The sequence below is a fragment of the Panthera pardus genome, unplaced genomic scaffold (assembly GCF_024362965.1).
Source record: "Panthera pardus isolate Hobbes unplaced genomic scaffold, ASM2436296v1 HiC_scaffold_267, whole genome shotgun sequence".
Classification (NCBI taxonomy): Eukaryota; Metazoa; Chordata; class Mammalia; order Carnivora; family Felidae; genus Panthera; species Panthera pardus.
Genome location: NW_026526840.1, coordinates 50,043 through 62,940, shown reverse-complemented (window position 1 = coordinate 62,940; position 12,898 = coordinate 50,043). Strand labels below are relative to the sequence as shown.

Genomic DNA, 12,898 nt, shown 5'->3' with positions numbered 1-12,898 from the left:
GAAAATGGTATTAGATCGAATCCATTAAAAAATAGAGGCAAATTGTGCTTCCAGAGAGCCTTTTTTTTGGGGTGGGTGGGTGGGTGTTTTGTCCAGCTCTTTGAGTTTTGCGTCATAGAATAAACACCTAAGCAGTAAATGTGGGTAGCTGGGCCCACCCTCCAGATTTATTGCTCAAATGGCAGAGGAAGAGGATGTGATGGGGACACTTCTTCCCTGTCTGTGTATTCTAATCTTTTAGAACATCCATGAGATGTTCAACCCTCGCCTCCCACAAGTCCACAATTAGCCTTAAATTCATGACTTGTAAAAAGAATGAACAACAAGTATGATGTTTGCTAAAACTGGTTCCGAAAAAGCACTGAAAGGAGTGGTTCAATACAATTCTGTGCTGACGAGTGTTTTGTTTTAAATCAGACAACAGCAATAATAGATAAAAGCAACATGAAATGATTTATTGAAAAAATGACCATTCAGGCAATATCACACAGCGAGGTAAGATAATATTCAATATCAGATCATCTTTGTTTTTCTATTAAAAATAAAAGTAATTTTTGTTAGTCCATCAACTAATTCCCCTGGTGACACAGAATAATAGCTGTGGTCCTGGTCAGATCTTTTAAAAGAATAAATTCAGAGGTGTGTGCATGAGTATGACATGGTGTGCGTGTGTGTGTGTGTGTGTGTGTGCAGAAATTACCAACACAGATGGTAAGAGGGAATTCAGAAATATATAGATCTTGTAGTTTATTCTCAAACCTTGGGAAAGAGGCATGTATTTTTCTCAGGGCACAAATCTAACAGTCAAGGTGGATGTTTGGGCTGTGTTGCTTTAAAGGGCATCATCTCCTCAAGGGGGCATCCCCTGCCGCCCAGGCCAGGGAGTCCCCAGGGAAGGAGCCAGGCTGTTGTTACTTGGCCTGGGTGGCAGAGGGGACATCAGCGACCAAGGTGTCCTCCTCCTCAGCGGCGCTGTTCTTCTTGGCCACAGCAACCAAAGCGGGTGTTTCCGCAGGGCCCTTCCCGGTCTTGCCTTCTCCTCCCACGTTGACCTGGCCCTGGGCACCGGGCACCTGCTGCGGGCGGTGGCGTGGGTTGTTGAGGCGGCGGGATCCGTAGCGTGGTGGGTGCTTCTGCTTCGGGCCTCCGGCGTCGCGCCCGCTTTCCTTGTCTTCCGCCTCCAGCTCCTCAGAAATGCCTGCTGAGGGTCTGGGACCAGGAGTGATGCCTCGAGCCCCAGGGCGACTCAGCAGGTAGCTGGGGCCGGGCCCCCGCCGAGGGGCGCACTCGGGCCTTGAGGCTGGGGTGGACGCGGGCAGGTGGGCAGGCCGCGGGCCGCTGGTGGGAGCGAGGATCGAAGGGCCGCGAGACAGGGCTGAGGCCCTGCGGAAGGGCGGAAAGCGCTGCAGCCTTTGGTCTTGGGGTCCACCGGGCAGGCGGCGCCTCTGGCCCTGGGCCTTCGTGAAGCCTTCGCCACTGGCCTCACCTTCGTCGACGTCGTCCTCAGTGCCCCTGGGACCGTGCAAGGGTGGCCCGCGGCGGCGGATGTAGAAGCCCCTGCGGAAGCGGGGGCGGTTGGCAGCGTAGCGACTGCCTTGCACTGGGGTACCCGCTGGCCCGGTCACGTTAGCGGCCTGGGTGCCCCGCTCGCCCTGCACCACATCAAACTCAACCGTCTCGCCGTCGCCCACGCTGCGTTGGTACTTGTGAGGGTTGTTCCGGGTGATGGCCGTCTGGTGAACGAACACATCTTCCTGGGTATCATGCCTGCTGATGAAACCGTACCCGTTCTTCACGTTAAACCACTTGACGGAGCCTCGCACCCTCTTGGCGATGACCTTTTTGGGCACCTTTCCCTTGGCGCCTGCTGCCGCGGTGGTCTTGGGGATCACGTCTCCGCCGAGGTTGCCAGCCACTGGGGCCCGGGGAAGATCTCCACCTCCCAAGGAAACTAGGAGTTTCTGCGCGGCTTGAGGGGGTACTGAGGCGGTCACCTCTGTGCGGGTGACCTCTCCCACCTCACTCATGAGGCCGTCCTTGCTCTCCTTTCTCTGAGAACTTGAGGGAAATCTGGTCCTCGGCGATTGGGGGTGGGGTGGGGGTGGGGAGGGGCTAGGTCTGGAGGCAGGAGCCTCACTTTGGAAGGGTCGGTCGGTCGGTCGGGGCCAAGGACTCTCTGGCTTCACTCTGAGACTCTTGGAAAGGCCTACGTCGTCTCCTGGGGCAACAGGACGCGGACCAAACAGTGGCTGCCGCGGGTGGTGACGTCTCAATGGGGGTCACCCACTAGGAGAAGGCGGTTGGGCTGGGGGGCGGGGCAGATGTGCTCTGCCTTGTGCTCCAGGTGCCTCTTGGTCCCTCATGGAGAGGGGGCTCATTTGAAGCTCTAGGCAGTGGTCTTCTTGAAGACCCTCTTGCTTGCTTGAGTGGATGTGAAGAGACGACCCACTTTCCATCTCTCTCCCTTGGTTGGAGATATTCCCAACCTTCTTAAGGGCACTCTCCAAATACTCCCACAAAACCCTGGTCCTCTTCCAACTCCTTGTGTGTTCTATATGTGGGTGAGGCATTTTGTGTAAAGGTGAGACAAAATGGCAACCACATGAAATTAAGACCCAATCAAAGAAGCCCACTGTGGGTTGTTTCTTTTCTTTTCTTTTCTTTTCTTTTCTTTTCTTTTCTTTTCTTTTCTTTTCTTTTCTTTTCTTTTCTTTTCCTTTCCTTTCCTTTCCTTTCTTTTCTTTTCTTTTCTTTTTTTTTCTTTTCTTTTCTTTTCCTTTCTTTTCTTTTCTTTTCTTTTCTTTGTTTTCCTGCGGAGAGATAGGGGAAGACTGCCAGCGCTAGAATGCTAGTACTGAGAGGACACTAAACTAGTGCAGGTTTATCCAGACTAGTGTTAGGGTTGTAGAGTAGTGAAGGTGAGTGGGAACACTTTTGTTAACTAGAATATTCTGAAAACCCTGTTGAGCTCTGTGTTCTTGCCCACATAAAGCAAATGATCATGTGGAGTAAAATAGAGCTGAGTGAATTTGCCCTTGTGTTTTAACTGCAGATCCAAACTTTCCCCCACCCTCAAATGGTTTGTGACTCTGTGATCTGTATCCTAAGTTGGAGTTCTGGTTTAATTATACAGGAACCCTAAGAATTCAGCCTTAACTGCAGTGCTAATACTGTGGTAAGGTACAACTAGCTGTCTGAAGTATAACCTTTCAGATGTGATGATAGAGCAGGCCAAAATAGTAGATAGCAACTGGTCAGAAAACTGTTTACATTCATTAATAAGAAAAATAAAAATAAGCCAAGTTGGCCTACCACTTTAGAGTTTACAGAAACCTCTCATGTGTTGTGCATTTGACCCCTGCAATAACCCACTCTATAAGGAAGTGGAGCGTGTTGTTTTTACTTCAATTTGACGGATGAGGGAACCAGGGCCCAGAGATAGCAAGCTGCTTGCTTAAGTTCACATGTTTAGTATGGGGCAAACCCTAAAATCAGATGTCAGATAGATTTCATTCCAGGTCCAGGTCTCTTTCCACCACACCTCACTGGCCTTTGTGTACAGTTTCATGACTTCTTTCATCTGATGTCAGAGAACAGGGACCTCTTTCAGAGAGGTCATACAACCCAGCGGAGAACCCAAGAAACACCTCTTGCATGGATGATCTGTCTCCCCTGGGTTGAGGCTTCCAGGCCTGGCCCTCTACAGGGGCAAAAATTGCCTTCATGTCAACTAAGAAGCACCCCCTGTCCCCACATGCAGTAACCCTCTGCCTGAAGCTGACTAGAAAACAAATCCTACTGCAGACTCAGGAGCCATTTCTTCACCATGCTGGTGTAATATAAAGTGGAAGAAGGGGTCCTCATTTTAATTTTTCTATTTAAAAAAAAAAAAAAACACTTCTTCAGGCATCGTCTCTTGTGGTTTTTGCAACAAGCATGAGAGAGCAGCAGGCTACTGTCAGTATCCTCACGTGACCATGAGTAAATCAGGGCACCAGGGCACAAAACATCTACCTGACCTAACCAAGGCCACCCATGTAGTAAGTACAGAACCAGGATAATACCTTTGGGAATTCAGGCCCTCTGGTTCTTAGTCCACTGTGCACTCCATGGCTCCATGAGGCCAGTTCTATGATATTGCCAACATTTCTTCCTTTCATGTCCTGAGAGCTCTTCTTGCTCTTTCCCACATTTGCCATGCTCATTCCCATCTCTGTGCCCATGTTCACTTTTCTCCTCATTCTCCTAGGAATACCTTCTCTCCTCTCCTCTGTCTGTATAAATCCTATCTGCCCTCTGAGTCTCCATTTTGCAATCCTCTCCCACCCCCTTTCCAAATGCACCAGTCCACCTCAATATCGTTCTTGGAAACCTAATTGCACTTACAGCCCAACGATTAATGGCTACTCTACTTCTTCCCTGATGCATAAGGCTTTATGTCTCACTATTATTCCCAACTAGATTCTAAGCTCACTAAATCTCACTAAAGAGTGAACACTTTAAGTTTCTTCTCTGAGTACCATGGTGCCTGGAACAACACTGGCTGCCTAAAGGGCCACCAGAAATGTGTGCTTGTGGATAAATTCATACCTTCCCCCTCCCCCCCGCCTCAAAGTGGTTACATCCTTGAATTCCTTACAGTCACTAGCACAGCGCCAGGCACAAAGATGCCAATGAGATTCACTGGCTTGAATTGAGTATGCCCTCTTGAATCTCCTGTTGTTGTTATCATGATATACAGGATAGTGCCTTGGAGCCATCATGGAACTCTATTAAACTTTCCTGGTTTGTAGGTATTTTATGCAAGAATAAAGGTTTTGTAAAAAAACAAATTAATATGGTATTAATTAATTAATTCAACTTTAAGGTTTAATTTGCTGAGACCATTGTATTATTTTCATTGAAATCATCAGGTTTTATTTTTTTAATTTAATTTTTTTATTTTTTTAAATTTACATCCAAATTAGTTTGCATATAGTGAAACAATGATTTCAGGAGTAGATCCCTTGATGCCCCTTGCCCATTTAGCCCATCCCCCCTCCCACAACCCCTCCAGCAGCCCTCAGTTTGTTCTCCATATTTATGAGTCTCTTCTGTTTTGTCCCCTCCCTGTTTTTATATTATTCTTGTTTCCCTTCCCTTATCTTCACCCGTTTTGTCTCTTAAAGTCCTCATATGAGTGAAGTCATGTGATTTTTGTCTTTCTCTGACTGACTAATTTCACTTAGCATAATACCCTCCAGTTCCATCCACGTAGTTGCAAATGACAAGATTTCATTGTTTTTATTGCTGAGTAATACTCCAATATGTGTGTGTGTGTGTGTGTGTGTGTGTGTGTGTGTGTATATATATATATATATATATATATATATATATATATATCACGCCTTCTTTATCCATTCATCCATTGGTGGACATTTGGGCTCTTTTCATACTTTGGCTATTGTTGATAGTGCTGCTAGAAACATGGGGGTGCATGTGTCCCTTCGAAACAGCACACCTGTATCCCGTGGATAAATGCCTAGTAGTGCAATTGCTGGGTCATAGGGTAGTTTTATTTTTAGTTTTTTGAGGAACCTCCATACTGTTCTCCAGAATGGCTGCACGAGCTTGGATTCCCAAGGTTCTGTCTATTTATTCTGCACCTCTCTCCACCCATCCTGTGAAGCATATAATTTAATTCCTATTATTAAAAAACTGTCAATGAAATAGAGGGTAATTCAGGCTTAAGGTATACCATCTGATCCATTAACATTTAAGAGGCTTATCATCTAAAAATACAATCTTTAAAAAAAATAAAAATAAAAATCTTTGTTTGCTGTTTCAGCCACAAAATGGTGCTGAACCTGAGACAGCAGAGTCCATCCAGGCCCATTGTAAAAGGTGATAACATTATCTACTGTGAAGAATAAATAAGGTGGCAGCCTAAGGAGCGGAGGCTTAATAATAATGCCCCAGCCATTACTGGACTGACTCACTGGCACTTCCTGTTCAAAAGGTAAATGGGCTAAATGGAAAAGAGAACCCTATCCATCTTACTCCTTCCAGAACCACACCATCAACTCCACTGTCTCTTGAGTGCTGCTATCTGTCCAAGGCAACATAAAGGTAATATAATACATCCAGAAATAATAAAAAGTAATCTAGAGTATGGCACTGAGAATGCTCACCCTTGCCCCACATCCTGCAAATGGTACATCACAGAAACCAAGGTGACTCCAGAGATACTATGGATGTCAATACGTGGTTTAAAATATGGGCAGTGTCGCAACTTTCAGTGCACTCTCAGCTGAGGTTTTGGGAACTAAAATCATTAGAAAGAGCCAGGAATCTTAAGTCAGAAGATCTGGGTTTGATTCCTGGGATGGCCAAATATTGGCTGTTTAGCCTTGAGAAAATCACCTCGCTTCTCTGAAATGCAGTCTTCTGGCATGTAAGAAGGAAATATAAATGCCTAAAATGTGAAAAAAAAATATGTGTAAACCAACAGCTGTGAACATTTTGCCATGTGTTAAAAATAAAGGAAGAGAGAGGGAAAGAAGGACAGAAATGATAAAGCATAATGGTTAATTTTATGTGACCCAGTTTGGCTGGGTCATGGTGCCCAGATATGTGATCAAACATTATTATGGATGATTCTGTGAGAGTGTTTTTTGGATGAGAATAACTTTTAAATCCGTGAATTTTGAGCAAAGCAAATTGCCCTCTATAATGTGGGTGGGCCTCATCCAATCTGGTGAAGGCCTGAACAGAGCAAAAGACTGACCTCTGCTGAGCAAGAGGCAGTTCTGCAGCAGATGGCCTTTAGACTTGAGCTGCAACATTGGTTCTTATGTGGGTCTCTAGTTTGTCAGCCAATCCTGCAGGCTTTGGATTTACCAGTCTCCATAATCACGAGCCAGTTCCTTGAAATAAATTTCTCTCTGTCTCTCTGTCTCTGTTTCTCTCTGTATCTCTGTCTGTCTGTCTGTCTGTCTCTACACACACACACACACACACACACACACACACACACACACACTGCATCCTATTGGTCTTTTTCTCTGCAGAACCCTGACTCATGCTGATTTTGATACCAGAACTGGCTCTAAAGAACAGAATCTCTCTCTCTCTCTCTCTCTCTCTCTCTCTCTCTCTTTCTCTTTTTCTAAAGAACAGAATGTTAAGGATGAGTTTTCTGAATTGGTTGTGGGGTTCTGGAGTTGGTTCTCTAATTTGATTATATTTAAAGACACTAATAACTCTATTTCCAATAGTAAAGAGCACACTCATAGTCTATGGCCTGATGTGGCAATAGAGATACACAAAATATCACTATTGCATACTCCTAATCAAATACTCATACAAGGCAGGGATCTGAGAGGGCATGTACATGATACGTGAAAACATTTTTTGTGAAACTAAGGAGTACAATGGGAATTGTTGGTTGCTCCTAATGTCACTGGACAAAGTGGGAAAAAGAAAAGAATGAGCTCAGAGATTCAAATTCCTCACTCAAACACTTCATAAATGACCTGAAAGCTTCTATGTCTGGCCTGAAAGTTTCTATATCTACCCTGAAAGAGACCCCTTATCTCCTGGAGCCACAGGGCTGAGATGAGAGTCTCATCCAATGGCTGAATTACAATGGAACTTGAATTCCAAACCTCACTGCACATCCACCATTAAAGTGTAGGCATCAATTGGGAAGCAATGGGATCCTAAAGATGGGATTGGGAACATGGGGGAAGACCAGTAATGAAACTGGGAACATTGAGTCCTTAACATCATGAGTCATCGTTACTAGTAGAAGCCGCCTCTCCATCCCCAGTGGGGAGAGATTAGCCCTGCATTGCCTGAAGAAAGTATAATGGAAAACATAATGCCTGAGGACGTTTCCTTGAAAGACACTGATGATGCCCCCGAGGACCCTCCCACCGACCACCTCTCTCTGCTTCTACATCTATAACAAGACTCAAGTCCCAACAGGCCCCTAAAGGTGAGGTAAAACGTGTAGCCCATGAGAAGGTGTACTGCACTCCAAAAGAGCTACTAGTTTTTTTTTTCTAATTCATACAGACAGAAATAGGGAGACATGTGTGGGAATGGATATTAAGGATGTGGGGTAATGGTGTAAGGAACATATCCTTGGATTAGGGTGAATTTATTGACATGGGCCCACTAAGCAGAGATGCTTCATTTAATGTTGCAGCACAGAAAGTTAGAAAGGGCTCTGAAACTTTTTTTGGTTGGTTAACACGTGATCCAAAGTGTAGTCTGCAGTAAGTGAGCTAGAAATGCAAGCCCTGCCCTTGGTTTACTGTAGAAGAAAGGATTTAAAGTCTTAGGGATGTTTGAATGTTGGAGTAGATTTGTCATTTAAGACCTACTCACCTACCCTGGGAGGGTCTGCAGGGCACACCCTTCACCACGACTGTGAAAAATGCATTTTTGAGGGGAGCCCCAGCATCTTTGAAGAACTCCACCCTTGAAGAGCACACCTTCTCATGGGTTACACTTTTTACCTCACCTTTAGGGGCCTGCTGGGACATCACTCTTATCTGTAGACCAGAACTTACAGTGAGAATCGCTGCTACTGAGTAAAGGAACCTAAAGGCAATGGGAGTAATTGTATTCCTGGGTGGCAGGGGCCAAGTGGCATCACTCAACCTCCAAAGGTAAGGTGGACATGATTACCATAATGGACAGCATAGTCAAAGCAGGAATTAGAATAGTCTGGCTTCCAGAGGCCTATAGCATTGGCTAGTTGATCATGATGTTCCTAGAAGAGAAACATTTAGGAAGCCTACTAAATATTTACTTGATCTGTATAGCCACAAAAATTCTAGGTCAAATGAACAAAAAGTCTAACTTGGAAATAAAAATAGTCACATCCCCTCAACTAATTCCCAGACTTGAGCCAGTTTATAGACACAGAGCCTCTTGAATATAGGGGAGGTCAGGTCCTCTTAAGAAAGGACTTTTGAAGACCTAGTTACAGCAGCAGCTAGGTGGCGATACCTTGCAGGGCTGGGGCAAGGCTCTCCAGGAGGCTGTATATGCTCTGATTCACCATCCAATGTATGGTGCTATTTCTGCCATAGCCAGGGTTCACAGGTCCAAGAATCAAAGGGTGTAAATGGGAGTTGGACCACCCATTGTCACACCCTAGTGATCCACTAGCACAAAGTTGGCTTCCTGTCCCCATGACCTTATGCTCCACTGGCCTGGATAGAGGTCTTTGTTCCAAAGGGAGGAACACCTCCACCAAGAGACACAATAATGATTGCATTGAATTGGAAAATAAGACTGCCACCCAGCCACTTTAGGCTCTTCACGCCCCTCAATCAGCAGGCAAAGAAGGGAATTAGTGTGCTGACTGAAGTTATTGATCCTGACCACCAAGTGGAAATTGGACTGTCACTCCACAAGAGAGGCATGGAAGAGTATGTCTAGAATACAGGAGGCCCCTTAAGGCCTCCCTTAGTAATAACATGCCCTGTAATTAAGCTCAATGGAAAACTACAACAACCAAATTCAGGAAGGACTACTAATGGCCCAGGTCCTTCAGGAATGAAGGCCTGGGATACCCTACCAGATAAAGAACCATGGCCAGCTGAGGTGCTTGCTGAGGACAAAGGAAATGTGGAATGAGTTAGTAAAAGAAGGTAGTTATGAATACCAGCTATGGCCACGTGACTAGTTACAGAAAGGGAAACATTAATTGTTATGAGTATTTCTTCCTTGTTTTGTTAGAAATATGTTCCTGCATTTATACCTGTCTGTCTAATAACTTTTTCTTCCTTCTGTTATCCTCTTATCTCATGACATAAGATACATTGAACTGATATATAATTTAAGCATTGTCACATTTGCATCATAGTAGTTAAGTTAGAGGATATCAGAGAGAGAGTAAACATCTCTTAATGGCTTTGCATCCTCTTGTGGTGAAAGGGATAGTGTGTTTTTGTTTGTACGCAGGATAATTGTATCATGATAGGTAGAAGTATGACCTTGTTACTGTCTTTATTTGAAGATTAAGTACATTTTAAGGGGATGCATATGGGTACCAAGATGACCAGAGGTGGACTTGTGATGGTTAATTTTATGTGTCAACTTGGTTGGGCCACTGTGTCCACATATGTGGTCAAACTTTGTTCTGGATGTTTCTATGAAGGTATTCTGAATGAGATTTAACATTTAAATAGGTGGACCTTGAGTGAATCATATCGTCCCCCTTAATACATATGGGTATCATGTAATTAGCTGAAGGCCTGAACAGACCTCCTCCTGATCAGGAGGGATTCTGCAGCATCAGCTCTCCCTTGGTCTCCAGCCTGACAGCCCACCCTACAGGTTTTGGACTTGCCAGCCTTCTGTTTTAACATGTACCCAGGATTAGCTTTAATCAGGTATGGTAAAATGACAGAAAGGGAGAGAACTGCCTTTGAAAGAAGAGTTTATTACTCCTAGTCCCTCAGAGGATGGAAGGCATGGCACACCACACAGGGCCACATGAGGTCACTCACAGGGAGAAACAGAGAGGAACTTGGACAGTGGCCTTTATTACTGTGGTAGCAGGAAATAGCTAGGTAGATCTATCTATCTATCTATCTATCTATCTATCTATTTATCTATCTATTATTCTGGTGTTTACATACATTTTCTTAAATGTCTCACAAATATAGAAGCATATATAAAACTAATTTATTTTCTCATTTGTACATTAATATGGCAGAATGTGTGATCGCTACCCTCCTTAAGGACTAGGATCTTGCCAGCAACTTGGAGGCACTCCATGTAATCCTATTTATTGCCTTTTCCTTACACACACACACACACACACACACACACACACCGAGGGGTACATTTCGATGTGACATTTCCATGTGATGAATTTCCTGCTCCTTCTCCTTTATACTCCCTGGCTCCTGCCTCTCCTCACTCTTTCCAGTCCCCAGGCAGCTACTGATCTGCTTTGTGTGAATATACATTAGTTTGCATTTTCTGGAATTTCAAATAAATTTAATAATAATGTGTATACTCATTTTTTTTTTCTGGCTTCTTACACTCACCATGTTGAAATCCATTGGTGTTGTAGTGTGTATCAATAGTTAATTTCCTTTTATTGCTAGGAGCATTCCATTATATGGAAATACCACTTTTCTTTTCTTTTTTTTTTTTTTAATTTCCATCAATTCATGTGTTGATGGACATTAGGAATGTTTCATTGTTTTTTTTTTTTTTTTTCCAAATAAAGCTGCTCTGGACACTCATATACATATGCTTTCCTTTCACATGGGCAATTTCTTAGGTGTAGAATGACCAGATCATATGACAAGTGTATGTGTAATATTTTAAGAAACTGCCTGTCTGAATGTTTGTGTCCCCCCGATATTCACATATTGAAATCCTAATGCCCAAGGTGGTGGTATTTGCGGGGGGGGCACTTTTAGGTGGTAACTCGGTCATGATGGTAGAGCCCTCAAAAATGGCACTAATGTCCTTGTAAAAGAGGCTCCAGAGAACTAGCTCACCCCTTTCACCAAGTGAGAATACAGTGAGAAGGCACCCGGCACAAACCAGGAAGAAGGCTCTTGCCAAAAGGTGACCATGATGTTGGACAGCCTAGCCTTCAGAACTGTAACAACTGCATTCCTGTTGCCTATAAGCCACTCAGTCTGTGGTATTTTGTTGCGGCAGCTTAAATTGATTAAAACACTGCCAAACACGTTTTCCAATGTAGTTGTAACATTTTACATTTTATGCCAGTGGTGTATTCAAGTTCTACATCCCTACCGGCACTTGATAAAATCAGCACATTTAACTATAGCCATTCTAATTGGTGTGTACTGGTATATCGTGTGTGTGTATGTGTGTGCATAGGTTTTTAATTTTTAGTTTCACAAATTATCACACTGTAAAATTTGTTTTATTTTCCCTTTGGCATATGAATTTTAACAAATGTATAGATTAGTGTAACCATCACCACAACGAGGATACACAACTATTCCATCACCACCACCTTGGGCCCAACCCCCAGCAACCACTGATGTATTCTCTATTAGTATAATTTTGTCACTTTGAGAATGATTTACACGTGTGTGTGTGTGTGTGTGTGTGTGTGTGTGTGGTTTTAGTCATCCAACTAGGTGTGGGTTGGCTAATTTTGTTTGCATGTTCTTAATAGTTAATGATGTTGAACACTGTTCATGTGCTTATGTGCCATCCTTATATCATCTTGATTGAAGTTACCGTGTCTGTTGCTCGCTTTACAGCAGACTAGGTTGTTTGTTTACTTATTGAGGAGGTTTGAGATTTCCTTACATATTCTGTATACAAATCCTGTTTCAGATATTTGGTTTGCAAATGTTTTCTTCTAGGCTGAAGCTTATTCTTTCCTGCTTTAATAGTGTCTTAAGTAGAACAAAAGTTTTCAACCTCAAAGTTGCCCAATTTCTCAATGATTTCATTTACACATCATTATTTTGATACCACATCTAAGAAGTCCTTGCCTAATCCTAATTTATTATGGTTTATTCTGTTTTATTCTAAAAGTTTCATAGTTTTATGTTTATAACTTTGATCCACTTTGAGTTCATTTCTGCGTGTCAGATTCATGTGAGGTTCATTTTTTGCATTAAATTGTGCGTTTCTAGGGTATAGAAGTAAGTTTGATTTTGGTGTGTTGACTTTGTATCCTGCCACCTTGTTAAACTGCCTTATTGGTTTTAGAAGTTCTTTTTTAGATTATTTTTTCTTCTCTATGTAGACCATCATATTGACTGTGAGTAAGAATCATTTTACATCTTCCTTTCCAAACTGTATGCATTTTTATTTCCTTTTCTTGCCTTATTCCATTGACTCAGACTTTCAGTGCAATGTTAGGAACTTCTTTACCTTGCCTCTGATCTCAGGG

At 43.4% G+C, this 12,898-nt stretch overlaps 1 protein-coding gene across 1 annotated transcript; it reads right to left on the bottom strand.

Annotated features, from left to right (window-relative positions):
* Positions 1–434: 434 nt before the first annotated feature.
* On the bottom strand, positions 435–2,193 carry LOC109261017 (Y-box-binding protein 3-like). Its single transcript, XM_053891231.1, has one exon. It carries the CDS (start codon positions 2,025–2,027, stop codon positions 912–914), a length of 1,116 nt encoding a protein of 371 aa, XP_053747206.1. The 5' UTR covers positions 2,028–2,193; the 3' UTR covers positions 435–911.
* Positions 2,194–12,898: the final 10,705 nt, after the last annotated feature.